Here is a 20,619-nt window from a genome sequence, read left to right as displayed (position 1 = left end):
ATGTCGTCAAGAAACATCTTGTCATGTTTTAACTGACCACTTTATGGTTTCTCATACACAAGTTTTGTCGGGATTCACTCCACCCATAAGTTATTGGTCTTTTTTATAAGAGACAACCGAGTCAACAAATATTGATGTATCTGAAATATATCATGAACCAAATACGTCAACTTTTGTTGACTCAGATGTCTCTTATAAAAAGCTGGAGATAGTATTATCTTATTCATTTCTTCAATTGATTTAAAAAACTTTCTAATCTAATTGTTGGTTTCTTCTATAAAAATTGAAACTTAAATGCAATATATATATATATATATATATATATATATATATATATATATATATATATATATATATATATATATATATATATATATATATATATATATATATATCCTCAAATATTTGTTACAACTTGGAAATGAAATAATGTATATATAGTGTGTTATTTTGATTTGCAGTGTCATGTTAATTTCTTACCATGTTTCACAGTTGCAGTAGGGTTCATACGCTTTGAAAATGAAGATGTTCGATGAAAACAAACATGAGTTGACATGCATTGAATTTAGTTTTAATATTGGGTTTATTTCCACTGTGGCCGATAGCTGAGTGAACATAATTGTATTAGATTCAACCCACACAAAAATTGTATTAGATTCAGATTCAGATGCAATAAATAAATTACGTTTACAAACTACAAAGGAATCATTTAAATTTAATCATTAGTTTCTTGTACTATAGTCCAAAATTTTAATTTGAACACAAGTAGTTGCAAACAAATCATATATATATATATATATATATATATATATATATATATATATATATATATATATATATATATATATATATAGGATAATAAGTTTGTTTGAACGTTGATATGTGACGCAAGGAATTGGATTGAATTCTCTGCTCAAAGTAGTCTGATCTAAATCGTTGGTTGCAGTTTTTTTAGTGTATAAAATTGACCGTGTGATTTCGATTGTTTGTGAAGATCATTCATACTTTAATGTAAAAGGTGTAACATGTGTTTAACCACAAATGTGTTTCAACTTTCAACAATATGTTTGGTGGCTAAATGATGCACTTTTTGGTAATGAACATATAATTATTGGTTGCAATCTTATCTTTACTGCTAGCTTTTTCTTCATTAGTTTTGCTTACAACAATTGTTTTATCTTTCTCATATGACACTTTATGTACGTGATAACTGAATTTGATTGCGGATAGAATGATAAAAATGTAACTTCGATTTTTTAAAAGGGATGAATGAAATTCAAGAGAAGGATTTTGTAATGGTTATATACTAATTAACTACTTAATACTTTGATTATAAAACTACTATATGTGAATATTGTCGTGGCGAACACGATAATAAATTGTTAATCTTTTAATACAACATTACATTTTTAAGAAGCCTTGGTTCAAATTCGAAATATCACTACAAGAAAACCTGAAATTCTTGACCAATTTTTTTGAGGGTTTTAGCCCTCAATAATGTATTGAAGGTTTATTGAAGGCTAAAAGCCCTCAATAATGCACAAAATTGGTCTACAAATTGATTTTTTAAAAAAAAAACAAATAAAAGCATCATTATTGAGGCTAATGGCCGCCAATAATGCACACCGGGAGAAGCGAAGTCAGAAAAGTTGTAAAAAGTTGGTTTGCACCGTAAAAAAAAATAGTTTAATGGTTATCTTCATATCACATCAAAACAAATTTTTACGGAGATTATTATTTGTTGTCTTGCGAAATACAAAACACACTGAGGTATTGTGTTATACAGTATGGTAAAAGAATGAAAAGTCGGTGCTTGATACAAAATCAAACAAATCTCCACAATATTTTTTTTCTTCCAAACATTTGTCTATAATTATAACATATACAAAATCTAACGCATATCAGACACTGAATAAAATAAATACATTTGAATAAATTCAACTCAGACAACTCATATACGTATTAAGCATATACAAACAAATATCAGACATGTATCAGACTCAAACATGTGTCAGGCATCACCGATGTAACAATTAGAAACCACAAATGTCATTTACCACATAGCAATTAGGATAACACACATTCATAATGCAATTTAATGTCACATAATTGCAATGTCACCTAGACAAAGCTAAATGCATGTGGTACCAATTCATCATAATCTTGGATAACTTAACCTAAATATTTTAGATCATCGTCTCTAAAACATTCTAGATCATCGTCTCTAGGATACTCATCAATAGACACAACTTATGAATGCATGAAATGTGCATATACCAAACATATAGTTTTATCTCAACTATAACATTAACATAATATGGATAACATAATCCAAATATTCTAAATAATCGTCTTTAGAAGACATCTACTCATGACAAATCATCATTTATCATCATCAATAAATCAACATCATAATTCAACGTCATAAATCAATAATATTATGATTCATCATCACATACACTAATCTTCGATAAGATTTATTTATTCATCAATAACTCATCAACATAATCATAATACATCATCATTAAAATTGACTTTTTAAGTTATTGAATAACGAATGTATCTAGTCTATAAAATAGATCAAATACATATATAATTTAATATTTAGTCAAAAGAAGAAAAAAAACTTATATTAAATGAATAAAGAACAGTACTTGACCAAAATAAAAATGGATAAAGATTAAACCATCCCCCATTAAATTGTCTTGACCAAAACTATTATTTCCTTTTTCTATTATTTTCTTTTCAATTTATTTCATTTACTTCGGTTACATATCCTACCTATATATACCTATCTTATTTTATGTTGAGAAGAGTGTAATAGAAATGAGTAATAGTTTTGATAACAATAACAATCAAATCAATATGATAGATCTAATGCCACATGCATATCTTAGTGGTGGTGATCTAATTGTTCATCAAGGCAATTTTGGTGGGTTTGATAGCAATATTGATGGCGGCATGGTGGTACCACCACATGCGATACTTAGTGCTGATATAGATGTGGTGTTTTCCCAAGAAAATTTGGGATATATTGTTAATAATATAGATAACAATATATGGATACCACCAAGTGTAAGTTATAGTGGTAGTGTTGATTTGTTACTTCTTCAAGGCAATCTTGAAGGTCATGGAAACTTTGAAGGTTTTGCTAACAACTCAGGTAGCAATATATGGACACTACCATATGGAAATTCCGATGGTGGTGTTAATATGTTGCTTCCTCAAAGTAATTATGGAGGTCAACTCAACTTTGAAAGTTTTGATTACGGTGCAGGTAGCAACATGTGGATGCCACCACATGTAAATCCTAGTACTGGTGTTGATTTGTGGTTTCCTCCGAGTAATTTTGGAGGTCAAGACAATTTTGGAAGCCCCAATTATAATATAGGCAGCAACATATGGATACCACCGCATGCAAATCATAATGCTGATGTGTATATGTTGCATCCTGAACACAATTATGAAGGCCAAGAAATTTTTGAAGATTTTGATCATAATACAAGCAGCAACATGTGGATACCGCCACATGCAAATTCTACTGGTGGTGGTGTTGATATGTTACTCCCTCAAGAAAATTTTGGAGGTCAAGAAATCTTGGAAGATTTTGACAATATAGGTAGTGGTATGTGGATACCTTCTATTAGTGATGGCGATATGTTGATTCGTCATTATTATGATTAACCTATATTTATTTATCTTTTCTAAGCAATCCTCTAGTTTTAAATGTAATAAAACATATATTATAATAAAGACAAGTTATTATTAAAAAAAAATTATTTATAGTAAAGAAGTTTTAATACACTCTCCTCGTCTTTTTTTTTATGCCCCCCCCCCCCCCCCCCCCCCCCACCCACACCCCACAAAAGAAATGTCAATAATACTCGTATATCAACCATATTGTCAATAGTGGGATGACAAAGACCAAACTCACAACAAATACAAATCAACATAATCTGAAATCGGGCATTTGATATCTATTTCTAAAACTAATCGCGTTTTTAGTTTAACATGATTGCGTAAATAATTCTCTATTTGGTAAAATTAAGCTATAAAGTAGCTCATAAGCTAGTTTTTAGTTGATAACTGAAAAGCTAAAAGAATGAAATTAAAGTGTTTAGTAAATTTAACTTTTGTAATTATAAAATGATATAAAAGTACATGGTTATTTTACGTGAGTGGTAATTATTTTTGTGAGTAATTTTTTTATTAAAAAATAAAAATAATAAGGTTAAAATTTGAATAAAAGGTAAAAAGCTATAAACTCAAACGCTACTTGAAATAACATCTGAAAAAAAGCTATAAACTAGTAAAAAAAATTGTCACCAAACACATTTAATTTTATAAAACAAACTTATAAACTACCATAATAACCTAGCGTTTTGCGTGGACTGTATTGTAGTATATATATAAGCCAACCCCAAAAAAACAAGACGCGTCTTTGTTGTCCAGAAATTTATTTGGTGAAGTTTTACTTAACCTTACATTTATTTTAATGTTTGATTCAAAGGTTTCAAGTTTTTTCCCTTAACTTTTGTACTTATTTTTCAAGGACTATGCTTTGAAATGGTACTATTTGTTCCGATTTTGGAGCAAGAAATATGGCAAAACTTACTCCTCAGAGAAAGATACACTCCATAGGTACAAATTGTTTATGCAATGTGCTCTGAAATGTGGTGAAAGGTATGTAGTACACTTTAATAAGGAGGACCCCGACAAAAGATTGATGTGTTTTCTCGATTCACATAGTGCCGATGATCTCACCAATGATCGTTCTCACTTCCATTCCCTGTCAACATTACTATTGTAAGAGACAATCATGAAACAAATCCACATTCTTTTGTGATCAAGGAACCATGGGTAAGTTTTACTTAACCTTACTTTTATTTTAAGGTTAGAGTCTAAAAAACAAGTTTGGGTTTAGAGTCACAAGTTTGGGTTTTATTGCCATGTCTAAAAAAACCTTTAAAGCATAAAGACCAACTTGAAATCTTTAAAAACATAAGTGACCATTTCCCAAATTGTCTTCTTGCTTACAATTAATAGTTTGGAATCAATTGCTTACAATTAATAATTCCATATATGTTGCTTTGCAATTGTCTTACACGTAATCATTTGTTTATTTATATCTCAATTTTGAACTTATTTTCAAGGACTCTGATGCGGAATTGTTTCGGTTGTTCAAACTTTGGAGCAAGAATTATGGTAAAGTATACTTATACTCTTAGAAATGAGTATTGGGTCTAACTCATCCTTACAAAACCAGCTTGTAAAGTGAGGATTGCCTCTAGTATATAAACACTTAGTCAAACTATCTCTCAATCGATGTGAGACTCTTAACATATACTACTATAATCAACAACCTGGCTTGTCGTCCGATGAAACTACAACGAATAATCCTGGCAATGAATATTTTCCTGACCATCCGCTTTCAGAATCAACATTTTCCAGAGACGATGATCAAACAAATCCAATTTCTTTCAAGATGATGGAGGCGTCCAATGTGGTAAGTTTTACATACCATATTGCTCTTGCATTTTGTTTTATATGCAATCATTTACTTATACATCATAACATTGAAACGTGTCTTTCATTTTTGTTTCAAGGTGTTAAACTTCTTTGAAGTTTTCGAACATTGGAACCTGGAATATCACAAAACATACTCCTCAAATCAATGTAAACTTGATACTTCTTCTATTTGTTCAAACTTTGGCACAAAGAATATCTCAAGGCATGCTCCTTGGAGGAAGATTCAGGGTTTTCATAGTAGAGCTCATAAACGAGACTTCACTTATGGTATTTGGGCAGTTAATACGATATCACGTCTCAGAAATGACGATCCAACATGTAGATACCGCCACATGCAAATTCTATTGGTGGTGGTGTTGATATGTTACTCCCTCAAGAAAGTTTTGGAGGTCAAGAAAGAAACCTTTGAAGATTTTGATAACATGTTTTCAATTGAATTGCAAAAATTTCATCGCGTATATATAACACGATTGTGTATATATAATCCTACTTAAAAAAAAAAAGAAAAAAAAAAAAAAAGAGCATTGCTATTTGTTACGATGTGATTGAAAAACACGAAAAGGTAAAACTGGGTCTAAAATGCATTCCATCATGTGTATATGCGATTAACCGCATAGTTTGAACTTAAATAAAAGTCCTACAATACAAATCTCCAGTCATTTCATGTTCATGCTATTTTAGTATCCTCCACTGGTAACTGTGAACCACTTCCATATTCTCATATAAGGATAGAAATATCATAAAGGGAACCCTGTACAAAAATAAAACAACCACGGCTGAAATTCTGTTGCAGGTTCCAAGCCTTAAAACCTATCTGTTGTCTTGCCATTACACTTGTAGACTTTGGATTTCTTTTCCATCAAGTGTAATGTGAGGTGAATCTTGCTCATAAAATCTTTGTATTAATGAGATCATTGTTGATTTTCCATTACTAGAATCGGTCCTTTCATGCCTTTGCAGATATGAAAAATAAACTAGTCCTTTTATTGCTAGACTTTTAGATTCTTTATGAGTTTGCCTAATATGAAAGTTGGGTTTGATACTTCTAATGTAGTAAAATTACTAAGGTTTTGCCTGGATTCATTCCACCTGTAAGTCATTAAATTATCGTATTCATTTCTTCAATTGATTCTGCAGCTGATTCAAAAATCTTTCTAATCTAATTGTTGGTTTCTTCTATATAATAATTGGAACTTAAATGCAAAATATTGTTATACATCCTCAATTTATGACAACTTGGAAAGTAATGCTTGATTTTATCTCTCTTTTTTTCCTTGTTCAAATACATATAGTGTGTTCAAATTTATGACACGTTCACATCACACCACCTAAGGCAATCACCACACAATGAAGATCACACGTCGAAAATCTCTCAACGGTTTCCATCCAAGAAAGGGTCCACTATATAAGGACCTAAGCACTTAGGGGAAAGATACATGTCATTCTCCTATCTCTCGCTAACTTAAATCATAAGTCATAACTATCTTCAGCGTATGAGTGTTTGCAGCTACATTATTCTCCGCTGAAGAGCTCCGCCACTAAGCTCTATCGCACTTTTAACACTTTGGACGTCATTCTAGATCCACATTCACATTGGATGAGTATAATTTTTTTTTAATACATATAAACGGTGTATAGTTATTAATCTCTCGAAGAAATGTGTATGTTATTGTTGGTTCAAGTGTTAGTGAGTAGTCTCACATAAACTACATTAGTGATCCTGGAGGATTAGCTCATTGTTGTTTCCGACACTTCCAGGGTACTCCCCACCTATCATGATGTATTGTTGCATATAATAAACGAGACACGAGGACTAGACTAAGACTTTGAAGCAGGAAGCATGGAAAAGTTGGCAAGCACTTGTAGCATGCTCTGCTGTAATGATTAACACAAATATGTGGTCTAATATGAGTATCAATATGAGAGTAGCATTCAAGTGTTGGTTCATTTGCATTCAGAATTTAATAACTACCTATTTCTGAAGAGTGAAGATCATACATACATGAATGTAAAGAGGGTATAGCATGTGCTTAGACACAAATGTGTTTTCAACTTTCAACAATATGTTTGGTGGCCAAATGATGCACTTTTTGGGAATGGGCATATAACATAATACAATTATTGGTTGCAATCTTTAGTGCTAGTTACAACAATTTTTTTTATCTTTTACACTTTATGTGCGTGACAACTGCATTTGATTGCGGATAGAAGGATTAAAAGGTAACTTTAATTTGTTTGAATGGGATGAGAAATCAAGAGAAAGGGTTTTGGAATCATGAAGTATACAAGTGTGTTGGTATTCTTGTGTTGGCAACAAAAGGCATAGCATGTTCCACATTTATCCCAAAGTGATGACATTTGACCAATGAGGACGAGACATTTGCCTAATCATCAAGGACACCCCACTTAATTATATCAGAATCAACTATCAAAGTCATGTGCCAATTAATTGAGATTAATTATAAGAATATGGCATAGTTAATTAGTTTAGTTCCCCCATCAAATTGGTAAATCATGGACATGTTGCTCACTTCATACCAAAATACACTATCCGTTAATTTACACTGTTACATTTATCAATCATATAGTACTTCAGCTAGACTACACTTTAGCATGATGATTGAGGCACCACCAAATGGTAGGTAAAGTGTCAGTCCTCTAGTATGATAAAAGAAGATGGATAGTCATAGTGGGTATACCCTTGCCCCCACATCATGCAGTGATCATTCAAAAAGACTTTTGATAAAGCAACTAAACATAACAAAAGCCTTTCATTTTCTACTTTATATAGTCATACTAGAAAATAAGAGAGAACTTATCTCCAACCCAATTCTCTTAATCCTTCCACTCACAATGCTCCATACAAGTCATTCTCAAAATCTCACCCTCTTTCTTTTGTTCACTCTTTAAGTGGAACATAGCATGTAGTGTATCAACCATCAAGTTTTTTTTGAAGATATATCATGAAAGGAATGAGAAGAAATTTTCTTAGAAAAATGAAAATCATCCCAACCAAAACCAACTCAAAACAAGGCCTTGTTATTCAACTCAACAACCAAGATATGTTTTGCATCCAAAAATGTCCAACATCTCCGTTCTTAGATGACAACAAAGGAAATGATCTGAGATTGACCTCGGTCCAGTCTGGAACAGGAATCAACCTTTCTGATCAACTAGAATTTAAAAGCCTTGATCGAAGTGAGAACGATGATGATGATGAAAACGATCATTTTGAAGAACAAGAATTCAATTTCAAATTAGCTACAACAAAACAAGTGACATGCATCAAAGATTATCCGTCTCTTAACGATTTTGAAGAAAAATGTCCACCGGGAGGAAGCAATTCAATAATTCTTTACACTACGAGTTTGAGAGGAATAAGGAAAACATTTCAAGATTGCAACACAATCCATTTCTTGTTGAGAAGTTTTAGAATAATGTACCATGAAAGAGATGTGTCTCTACATTTGAAATATAGAGAGGAGATGTGGAACATATTGGGAGAGAAAGTGATTCCTCCAAAGCTTTTTATCAAAGGAAGATACATTGGAGGAGCTGATGAAGTGATTGGATTGCATGAAATGGGTTGGCTTGGGAAGATTTTAGAAGGAACACCAACTGTTTCTAGTCATTGTCTTTGCATTGGTTGTGGTAACATGGGATTTACTATTTGTTCAACTTGTTGTGGAAGTTGCAAAGTCTTCATCAACAATGGTGACAACAACAATAATGAATGTTTCCTTAGATGTCATGACTGCAATGAGAATGGTCTTGTCAAATGTCCCATTTGCTGCTGCTAGAATTTGATCTTAATAAAAAGGTTCCGACTTTTTTTCATCTGATATCGTTTTTATGCTGTTTAGAAGTATACTTTCAGACAAAAAAAAATCAAGAGATTTTTTTCGTATGTAAGTATACTTTTGAATTTTAATTTTTAGAAATGGTAGGGTGGATAAAGTTCGGTCGTACTAATATAGGGTATGTTTTGTTTTTTTAGTTGATATATTTTAATTAATTATTGTAAAAATATCACCAGATTTTCATTTTTATATCTTGTTTTCAAGAAATTTACAAAGGGTATATGGTGAAAATAAAATAAAAAATTGTTGGATTCATCAATTCCTTTGTAAGTTTTATGAAAAGAGAAAGTAAAAATGTAAATAAAGAGATGTTTTTATAATTATTAATTCAAGTGTGTCAACTAAAAATTAAAACATGTCAACCTGGTTTTTATATCTTTTGTAACATATATTTAATATTCCTTGGACATGGTTCGTATGTAACATCATAGAGTGCCTTATCTATCTGATATTGTCCTGATTTGGACATTGTATGAAACCCGTTTTAAGATATAAAAGCTAGTACATGATGATGTTGTGTTTGTAGGGACTAATTAATTAAAAAATTACTTGGTTATTATTGGTTCTGCAAAGCAACTCTCTTTTGGTCGATAGTTTTGCATTCATTGAATGGAAAACATTGCATCAAAACATCTTGTAGAATAAACTTTTTGGTTCGATTCTATAAAAAAAAAATAAAAAAAAATAAAAACTTTTTGGTTCGATACCCGTTTTCTTCACTTGTGTGTGTAAGTGTATATAATACAATAATAATTTTGTCATTTCGTCTATGTATAAAAATAAAAATAAAAAACTTTTAAATTTTTCATGGAAAAGTAAGCTTTTAATTTATTTTATTTATTTTTTGTGAACAAAAAGAAGGTAAAACACCAAAAGAACAAAACTACTCTAACATTCATCGGCATACAAAGTTTTTCTAACAAATTTTTTCTCTATTATTATTTTTTAAAAAATAAAATAGGATGGATCTACGAGACTACGACATCCTAAATAGATTAGAAAACAGATATAAGATTAGAGGACATAAAATATGACCCTGTTAAATAAAAAAACTATCGACCAAGTAATTAATTGTTAAAGTATATAAAAATATCTCTTTTTTTATTATTAAATATTATCATTTTTTTTTGAAAAATAAATATTTAAATATTATCATGTTAGTCTTTAGTGTTATATATATTGACAAAATACCAAAGACTATGAAATAAATTTTAATATACTAGTATAGTTCATATACTTTGAAATTATTTCTTATTTTTATATACTTTAATATTTTCAAATAGAAAATACTTAATATAGCTAGGGATGTAAATGGATATTCACGGAGGTGGATAGTACGATATTCGTTTTCACTCCGTTGGATAAATATGATATCTGTGTCCGCTCCATATCCGTGCGGGTTTCCGCCAAGCGGGTAATCCACAGATTTTGAGATATCCGTGGATATTTACAGATATTCATGCATGAAATGGTAAATTAGGATTTTTTTTTTATCGTAAATGAAAAGTTGTAAGAAGATGATGAAATTTTTTACTTCAAAAAATGAAAAAATAATCTGAAAAGTTTTCTCTGTTGAATATGAGAAAACATGAGAAGAATTTTTTTTTTTAATAAGATAAAAATACTAGAGTTTATATTTAAGTAGGGATATTTAAGTAATTTTACTAATTTATTAGCGGGTATGGATATCTGCGGGCACTGGTAGTATCAAACCCGCATCCGTATCCATTAAATACGGATAATTTAAAATATCCATTTATTTTATCCGGATATCCATTAAATTATCCGCTCCGTGCCCGTGACAGATTTTATCCGCAGATATCTGCGGGTAGGGATATTTTTGCCTTCCCTAAATATAGCTGCAAAACAAATCACAACAACATCACGAAGCAAGTTAAATTGCACTACATAGTTAAAAGTTTGACCAAAATTATATTCATAACTCTCATATTTTCCGAATAGAATGAGATTTTATTGATACACTATAATTTGTGAGGTATTCATGATCAAAAGTCCTGGCAAGAAATAGCATTGTTGTTCTCAATTATATAAAACCGTTTTAGTAGTTTCATAACATTCACCTGGTAATTAACCAATTAACCAAGTAACTTACATTCACTTAAAATTTTGAAAATATTGTACTACTATAAAACGGTTAAATAAAACAGTGATGCTATGTAGTACGAAGTGGTCATAGATGAGATTGGACGACAGTAGGAGAATCATAACCATACAAGGGTAATAGTGATAATAAAGAAGATAAATGATGGCTAAAAAAGTAATAACAACTCGATAATAGTATAATTTTTGTATTTCTTCTAATTTAGTTTCGTAACATCTAGCATTTCCCTAAATAAAAATCATTCCCCCAAAAACAAAAAACAAAGTATGTAACACAAAAAAAAAGTAATTTCTATTGAGTTTTCAATCTAGAGTCTTACCCTTTAAATTATTGATCTCCTCGTTTTCTTCCTCCTCTCATCATTCTCATCTTCTTTCTCTTCGTCTTTTTCTTCACTTTCAAACGTCGCTCCAACCACTTCACTTTCGGAAACAAGCATATATTTTTCATCGTCAATACACACAAGTTCTCCACTCATGCAAAGCTTCTTTAGATGAATACGAAAAATAGTCTCATGTGCAAACGGTAAATCTCCATCATATTCCTTTCTAATGAACTCCGAGATTGCTTCCTCGGTCAAACCACTTTTATCATTCAACTCCTTCATCGCTCTATTTATCATCTACATACGCGCACCAAAAAAATTAAATAAAAAAAAAAACTTGTGAATAAAATAAATCAAGAAATATATAGAAAAAGTTACCAAGTGATAAGGAGGATGAGTAGGGGTATGGAAGGATTTGAAAACATGTTTAAGATGATTGTGAATGACAGAGGAGACATGTGGAGAATTGATGGTAGAGGGAGAGTTCAATTCTGCAAAACGTAACATAAGTGATTCTTTCAGCTTTTCCATTACCGCTTTTATTTCTTGTACATTGTTTATAGAAAATTAAGCAATTCTGAATTCATCTCTTAGGTTTTTTATTTTTTTAATATAGAAACTTTTTATTTAAGGATAATAAAGCAACTCTTAGATTTTGTTATTTTTTATCTTCCGATCAATTTGGTTTTAAAATTGAATCAAATCCAATATTTCAAATATTGCAAATACGGTATAACTAACCATAAATGCTAGTAATTGTCCAGTCGGGGTAAAAAACAAACTTAATGCGTAATTGCTACAAAATTAATTATGTCAAAACAATACATGTTAAAATATAATGGTTTTTTTTTTTACCAATTCATAGTTGCTTGGTAATTGACGTTGAATTTAGTAGAATAAATTATGATTCGATCTTCCGCAACTACGATCAGGAGAGTGCTGAAATTACTTGATGGCATAACTAATCTCCGAACCGGATTAAACTAGAGGATTTTTTTTTTTTGGTTAATAACACATTAACACTATCCCGTACAAATCTTTTGCTTATAAAAATAAAATATAAAAGTTTTTTTTTCTTGTTTTATTTTTTTAAATATGAGTTTAAAGACTACGCACCGTCAATGTAAATTAATTTTACACTGACAACCAATAAGAATGAAATATTCTTTCACATCATATTAAGAAAGTGGAGTTTAGTGGGGGTGATGTGGCGGAAAACATTGTTGGTATTGATTGACAATGTAAAATTATTTGACACTGTCACTGCATTTTTTTTTCTTTAAATATACCTCAATAAAAAACTTTTTTTTTATTTTTTTTCATAAATTTCTCTCCATTACAAAAGTCTCATGTTAGACTTCGGACACCAAGTGTCGCCTATTTCAATTAGGGTTCGAACATAATCCAAGTTTGTAAGTTCTCCAAAACTGCAGAGAAGGTCTCGGAGACAGCCCTTGTGCTTATGTTGGTTTTTTTTGGTATAAAAGAGAGTAAAAAGCCAAAAATAAAATAAAAAAACTACACTAGGGGTAGTCTTAGAGATATCATCAAATGAATATATTACTGTTAGAACATTTTGTGTTGGGGGACTGCTGCAAATATTCGAACAAGAAGATGATGAAGACAGACATGATGATGGTGCACATAAATTTCAAAGTGTGTGTGTGGATACACTAAGCTTTAGGTTCGATTCGCTCCTATCAGTTTATGTAAACCGGATGCAAATGGGTTCACCGACGAATCCCCTTCGGGATACTTTGGAAACCTTGACATGGATTGCACTTGCACACATATATATCAAACGTATCGATCAATGATATTTTACAGAATAAAGTTCCCTCAAATACTCTCGTGCACTAGAGAAATGAAGAAATGATTTAGGAATATTTTTGGCAGAATTCTAACTCATGGAAACATGATATATGTTGTGTGTTTTTTACCTCCTAAGTGTCTCTATTTATAGAAAAACTTATGTCAAATGATGAAGGAACACAATCTTTGAAAGACTTTCAAAATGTAAATCTTAATTTCAAATTAACCATTGCAACCTTTCAAATATATTTTGGAAAATCTCCAACAATCACTGGGGGTGTTCTCCATAACATGAAAATTCAGACTCCTATTACCCTCCTGCTATGTGTGGCTGATTTTTACATGACAATCCTTTGAATGAGCCGCACTAGTGTCGGATATTTCCTGCTAAACTAGCAGTTACTGGTAACCATGTCCTCGAGAATCTTAGAATCACATTTTTGCATGAAGAGCATCACAAGCTCCAATCTTCTTTGTATACCCTTTGATCCATCTCCCATTATAATCACGATGGAAGTCGCCAAAACCGCAAGCGCAATCTACTAAAACCTTCTTGAAAAATAAATTTGTTCCTCCAAGTTCATAAATACCAACAGGCCGTTATGAAAATAGTCCGCCTAATGTTGTTGAAAACCCAATCCTGCAATCAAAAGAAAGTAACACCAAAATAAAAACAGTTCTTGACTTTAAAAACTAGTTCAACAAATAAAAACAGTTTTCTTTAGTTGGTTTTTTTAAGTTCCTGACTTCTTTTTTGACGCATAAGTTCTTGACTTTGAAAACGCAATCTCTTGCTTATATTGGTTTTTAAGTTTTCTTAATTGGTTTTTTTTCTTTTCCTTCTTGACTTTAAAAACTAGTTCAACAAATAAAGACTTCAAAAACTAGTTCAACAAATAAAAACAGTTTATTACCTCATTACACCCAAAATTAATGATCGGACCCCAAAAGACCAACATAAGGAGATATTTGAAGTGAAATAGGAGATATTTTTTGATGGTCACATGACTAAGAAATTACATTTTGGTCACTCTCACAACAAATATTACATCATTTAATAATTTGAAAAGTAAAATTATTTAATTATTTTTTTCAAATGCTTATTTTATCTTCTTGTGACAGTGACCAAAATATAATTTTTTTGTCACGTAACCATTCAAAAATATCTCAGGGACACCTTGAGAGCATGAAAGAAAGTTGAAGAATGGATAGTAGACTCATCTAATATGAAAAACTCAAAAACAACATTAGAAGAAGGGATTTTGATTAAAATTTATTACTTCTTTTTATAATACTCTATAGAAAAAAAATATTCTCCTCTTATTTGTCGGTGAAACTTTTTTTTTTTTTGTTTACGTCGGTGAAACTTTTAGTGATTAGATTATTTGAAAGGAAAAAAAATCTCTCAAAAACAAATGAAAGATTCCCTTGTCCTTCTTTCCCTTCCTCCCATTCCAAAGTCACCCCCTCCAATTTTCTTTTCTTTGAAGGCTCTGATTAATGGTATTCATTATTTAATCAAATTCATAGAAAATCCAAAAATCAATAAGAAAAAGCATTTCAAATAAATTGAAAATTGCACAAACCAATTGTTTTGTATACACCTTAGCTTTACATATAGGTCCAAACTCAAAACCCAGTTTACATTCGATTCAGCCCAATGTTTTGGATAAACTATAATGTTAGTACTAGAATTACATTAACCACCAATGATGTATAAAGCATATAACATCATGCAAAGATTGAAATGCATTTTTTGTGAACCTCACCATCAACATAGTTCATTCACCAAGTATTCTCTCAATCTCCATAATATTTAAGTACTGAAACCTCTTTTGGGCTCTTGTGGTCTCTCTTGACACTTTACCTAAGTTAAATTATATACATTAAAATAACGTGAAATCCAAATGGCACTAAGTTTGTTTGACTCAAAATACTTCAAACTAACTCAAAAATGAAATGATCATCATATTGGCAAGTAATAATTCAAGTATCAAAGGCCTAAAAACATCACATAAAATGAGTTATTACACTACTAGAAAAATTAAATTTAGAGAGGGAAGAAATCCGTCACTAATAACTTGAATTCCGTCACAAACCATTTTAGTGACGGATTTAGCGACGACTCAAAATCCATAAACAATTTCAACGTCGCAAACCATTAGTGAGAAAATTTGTATTCCGTCATAAATTGCGACGGATTTATATCGTCGTAAATTATAATATCCGTCACTAACGAATAACCTTAAGGACCCATTTGTCTTCAAAATTCCGCCACTAATTAGTGACGGATTTTCAAATTCCCTCACTAATTAGTGACATATCTCAATTCCCTCACTAATTTATGACATTTTTCAAATTCCCTCACTAATTTATGACGTTATAAAACAAATTAAATAAATTAAAAATACATTGAATAAAAAATTAATATGGAAACATTTTTTAATTCAATCCATGGGGATCACATATTTCACCAAAATACAAAGAAATCTTCACCGGTGTTACCATTGTTCTTGAAACTAAAGTTTACAATCAAATTTTCAATATAATTATAACGGCTATATATATACATCAAGTGACTCTCATATCAAGCAATCACACATTAATTGCTTCCTAAATAAACGTGGTTCTTCTCTCGAGCCGAACGTGGTTCCTCCATGACAAAAAGTGACTCTCCATTTGATGCACAAATTAACTTCTCATAGTCTTCAATTGTCTACCATCTATATAAATGTAAGAATAACACATGACTATGACTATTGGTCACATGTTAATTCAAAATAGTTATTCAATTCTTAATTTGCACACATGACTATGACTATAGATCACATGTTAATTCTAAAAGGGTAAAAACAAAGGAAAAATGCAATTGATGAAATTTAAATGAACCTACCATCACCAGATTGTAAAATAAAACTCACAAACCTAAATAGTGAACATACTATAGTTGAATGATAATAAAAATTGAACACTGACAGCAACAATACTAAGAAAACTACCACGACCTTACCATTCAGCCCACACTACAACAAAATGGATAAAATCCAGAATAGACAGAGCCAATGTTGACTAATTGAATTTTTCAATGCAACATAACAAATCAACACATTAGTTAGGACTGAATAGGTAAACTTACTTCAGCTCTATGGTGTTTCCCTGATATATGGGGCACAAACAACAATCTTCATTGGTGAGTTTCCATCATCAAACTAATGCAACCATTGTAAATTGTTTGGGTGCATCAATATTTTAGGAAAACAACTTCTGTATTGTAAGTCTTCATTTCCATGATACTGGCAGCTTCTATTTTTACTACATCAAAGCTCAACTTTAGAGAGTACCAAGATCAGTTACACAAAAATGTAAAAATGTAGATACAAAATTAGAAAGAACATCACAATACATACATAACACAATAAGATATTTGTAATAGGTGTGTGGCATTGTCTTTACCGATAAGTGAGTGGCCATGAATGCTTGCACACACTGCAATAAACTTCTACTGTAAACTTCTACAATCAAATCCTACACAAGTGAACAAACAAAGAAACAAACACGTCAAAATCTGGGTCTGATTCAGACACATCCACATAATAAGTACAGTGCAGAGTGTGAAGAAAATTGGATAGCTTTAACAAGTGATACGAGGTCAAGAAAACTGTATAAAGAATTCATTTGGTCAAAGGTAACTTATTTTGCTTTGTACATATAGTTCACTCAAAATACAATTGTTTCCTACTAGTATCTCACTTTACATGAATCAATCACAAACACAGGACATGACACAAATTTTCACATAAAGGACTATTGGGCCAAAGTTATCATATTTAGGGTACCTTATGTCTTACCATATAATATAAGATGGACAAAGTGAGAATTGATTAGTCGTTTCTTTATAGTTAGAGATTAACACGTCTTTATAATATAGTGTATATGAAGTTCTGTTCTGATCTCTTACTATTGTGGCTATATGAATTTTAGCTCATTTTAAGTATATGAAACTGAAAAAGATTTTAATTAAAGAATTGAAGCTTATCTGACTTATTTTTTGACCAAAAGCTTACATGACTTTTGAAGGGTAGTTTCCAAGCTGCTTCTAACCATAAAGGGTTTTGAAAAATAAAATTACCAAACAACAAGATTTACATTCAGTTATATTAGTCTCAATACTATATTATAATTCTAGGATAGTTTTACAGAATTCATCTGATTAAGAAATTGAACACAAAAATGAAATTAATTAGCAAGTGAGGATTACTAGAAATTCGAAAAGGCAGGATCTGAAGACAAAAGGCGAGGGAGACCAAAAACTCTCAGCAAATCTGCTCCGATAGTCGGCATGTCTGGTAAGTTAAAGCTATCAACTGCAATAAAAAATTAGAATCACATAAGTAACTGCACAAATCAAAAAATTGGAGAACCAAATTTGAAAACGAAACTCCCATGCAATGTAAGAACAGATTCACATGACAAAATCAACGAAGATCATAAGAAAATAAATAAAAGTTTCAACCGAGTAAGTAGCCTTGATATATATTTCAACCGACTTCAGAGATTTTTAATTCTAATCCACTTTATTAATGCTCACAGGCTGCATTGAATATGATCCGAACCGAACCTTATATGATTAAAACAACCAATTCATATCCTACGATTTCCGAACTTGTTTTCTCCACCTCTAAATCAATTTCACCTCATCGAAAAGTGAAACCAAACATACACTTATATAACTTAAAAGCTAATCCAAACATACACTTTTATTGCACTAAAATCAATTCAACACTTATATAGAATCAATTTTAACTCATCCAAAAGTGAAACCAAACATACACTTTTATAACTTAAAAGCTAATCTAAACAACACCACAATCAAAATCTAAATTCCATGTAAGTTTTTTGAGAAAGAGCTAGAAAATTATCCACCTTACTGTCCTTACAGTGCTGATGAGCTATCCCTTCCTGACTCAATTTCCATCATCTTCACAACTTCTTCAAGCTACCAATGCTGATGGTTTCTATGAGAAGATTGCTCAGTATTAGACACCAAAATAATTCCACCACTCTTATGAGAAGAAATAATCCTTTCATTAGTCAAACCCTAAAAAAACAGAATCAAATCAATAGCATGAATAAAGAAGAAATTGACATAGGAATCAAATAGTAGAGATTAAAAAAGGGGAAGTTAATTGATTACTCTGAATTGGATTCCTTGTTTGAAACTTTTGTGAAATTGCGCATGTGATTTCTCGTCTTCTACATTTTCAGGTGTGAATTTAACACCGCAAGTAGAACACGAGCGAGCGTAACAGGAAATTGCAATCCAATCCAATCCAATCCAAATGTAACTGGCGAAGTTGAGATGCGAGAGAGAAGACAAGACGAAATGGCGGCGAGAGAATGAGAATTTGGAAAGCGAATTTGGAGAGCGAAAGCAAAAAAATCGTGTGAGGTTGAAACTAGGGATTTAGAGGAAGAGTGAAATTGGGAGAAGGAAAATTAGATTTGGCATTTTCTTCTTGTCATTTATATTAAGAAAACACCTTTAAAATATTTGAAAATTAATAGAGGGATTTGTGATGGAATTTGTGATGGAATTTAAAGAGGGATTTTTTCCCTATCCAAATCCCTCACTAACGATTATTTGTTTGGTTTTGTGAGGGAATTTACGACGGATTAATAGCGAGGGATTTGTTCCATATCCAAATTCCTCACTAACAATTATTTGTTAGGTTTAGTTAGGGAATTTATGATGGATTTTTAGCGACAGATTTATTCCATCACAAATATCGTCGCTAAACTTTAACTAGTTGAATTTATTAAAAAATATAAGATTCCGTCACTATTTCCGTCACAAATAGAGAGGGATATGTTTCCCTCACAAAATTTCCGTCACTAAATTGTGTTTTTGTAGTAGTGTTAGCTGCGAAAAGTTGAATTTGGGTGAACATTGGTAGCCGCAATCTCATTTGAAAACCTTCAGAAATTGAGTATCTCGTGTCACCTTTCCCGACATAGTTATTGGTCAGTAGTGTCTTAATCTACAACAATGTTGGCTACGTCATGCAAAACCATAGCTTGGTTGTTATTGTATCGATCTCATCATCACCAATGACGTAAAACTAGATTTAGATCCATTGATTGGCATAAAGTTAATTGCGGCCATCATAACTCTGAACTAATGACTAAAATTTGGCACTCTCAACCAATGTGGAGTTTCATATAAAATACGAACCAATGTGTAATTTTCGATCCTTACATTTTTGGATTTACTATAGCACCTTTATTACGCGTTGAATCATGCGATACACAATGACAAACAAAAAACAAGAAAGTTATCTTATTTAGCTCTCCCTCCATTGTTGTCTTCATATAATACATCTTAGTGCCATTTGAATTTTTTATTCATTAATAACGAATGGTTGATTGGTATTGTCCAACCTTGAGGGTGTTTAGCATCACTACTAGCCTACCCTAGCCACTTGTATGCTTGAGTTTTGCCACTAGACTCTTTGAAACAAAACAAAAAAAGGAAATCTAATGGATGTTGGAATGAAAAAATTTAAAAGATGGAATCTCTTTAAAGCTGATGAAATTCAATATAGAATAAGTATGAAGGATATAGATTTATCTCAATTGAGCTACACAAGAATCTGAGGTAAATAATAAGCATGCAAAAGAAAGCCTAATCTATCATCTAGCTAGAATATTCCAGTGACTTTATGAACCATAGAAAATAAACATAGTTGTAATGTAAACATGCATAAAAAGTCTGAATAAAGTTATATACAGCATGCACTAGTTCACTAGTAGAATCTTTATGCCAAAAGTTTGCAGTAATTTGCACTAACTTGAAAAGGAAATTACAGAATCAATTACATCATTACATGATATACCCTTCCCAAGACTATGATTATAGGCCTAAGTGCCTAACATCTAAAACTTGAGCTTCTATGTAAACTTACATAATGTAA

The 20,619-nt window shown here is 31.2% G+C and overlaps 1 protein-coding gene and 2 long non-coding RNA genes across 8 annotated transcripts; 2 read left to right on the top strand and 1 right to left on the bottom strand.

Annotated features, from left to right (window-relative positions):
- Positions 1 to 4,611: 4,611 nt before the first annotated feature.
- Positions 4,612 to 5,839, top strand: LOC123890308. Its single transcript, XR_006802814.1, has 3 exons — positions 4,612 to 4,860; positions 5,154 to 5,506; positions 5,607 to 5,839. It is a non-coding gene; the product is annotated as an uncharacterized LOC123890308 (long non-coding RNA).
- Positions 5,840 to 8,322: 2,483 nt separating this feature from the next.
- LOC123890307 (uncharacterized protein At3g28850-like) lies at positions 8,323 to 9,945 on the top strand. Its single transcript, XM_045939885.1, has one exon. It carries the CDS (start codon positions 8,493 to 8,495, stop codon positions 9,327 to 9,329), a length of 837 nt encoding a protein of 278 aa, XP_045795841.1. The 5' UTR covers positions 8,323 to 8,492; the 3' UTR covers positions 9,330 to 9,945.
- Positions 9,946 to 16,065: 6,120 nt separating this feature from the next.
- On the bottom strand, positions 16,066 to 19,161 carry LOC123890306. Of its 6 annotated transcripts, none has more exons than XR_006802810.1 (6): positions 18,843 to 19,161; positions 18,572 to 18,746; positions 17,907 to 18,012; positions 17,102 to 17,173; positions 16,785 to 16,976; positions 16,066 to 16,371 (listed from the first exon to the last, which is right to left on the bottom strand). It is a non-coding gene; the product is annotated as an uncharacterized LOC123890306 (long non-coding RNA). The 6 variants fall into 6 exon arrangements; XR_006802811.1 differs by having other exon boundaries at positions 16,785 to 16,960; XR_006802812.1 differs by having other exon boundaries at positions 17,056 to 18,012.
- Positions 19,162 to 20,619: the final 1,458 nt, after the last annotated feature.

Source organism: Trifolium pratense, linkage group LG6 (genome assembly GCF_020283565.1).
Source record: "Trifolium pratense cultivar HEN17-A07 linkage group LG6, ARS_RC_1.1, whole genome shotgun sequence".
Taxonomy (NCBI): domain Eukaryota; kingdom Viridiplantae; phylum Streptophyta; class Magnoliopsida; order Fabales; family Fabaceae; genus Trifolium; species Trifolium pratense.
The sequence above is the reverse complement of the archived record's forward strand: the minus strand, read 5'-3'. Positions and strand labels throughout refer to the sequence as shown.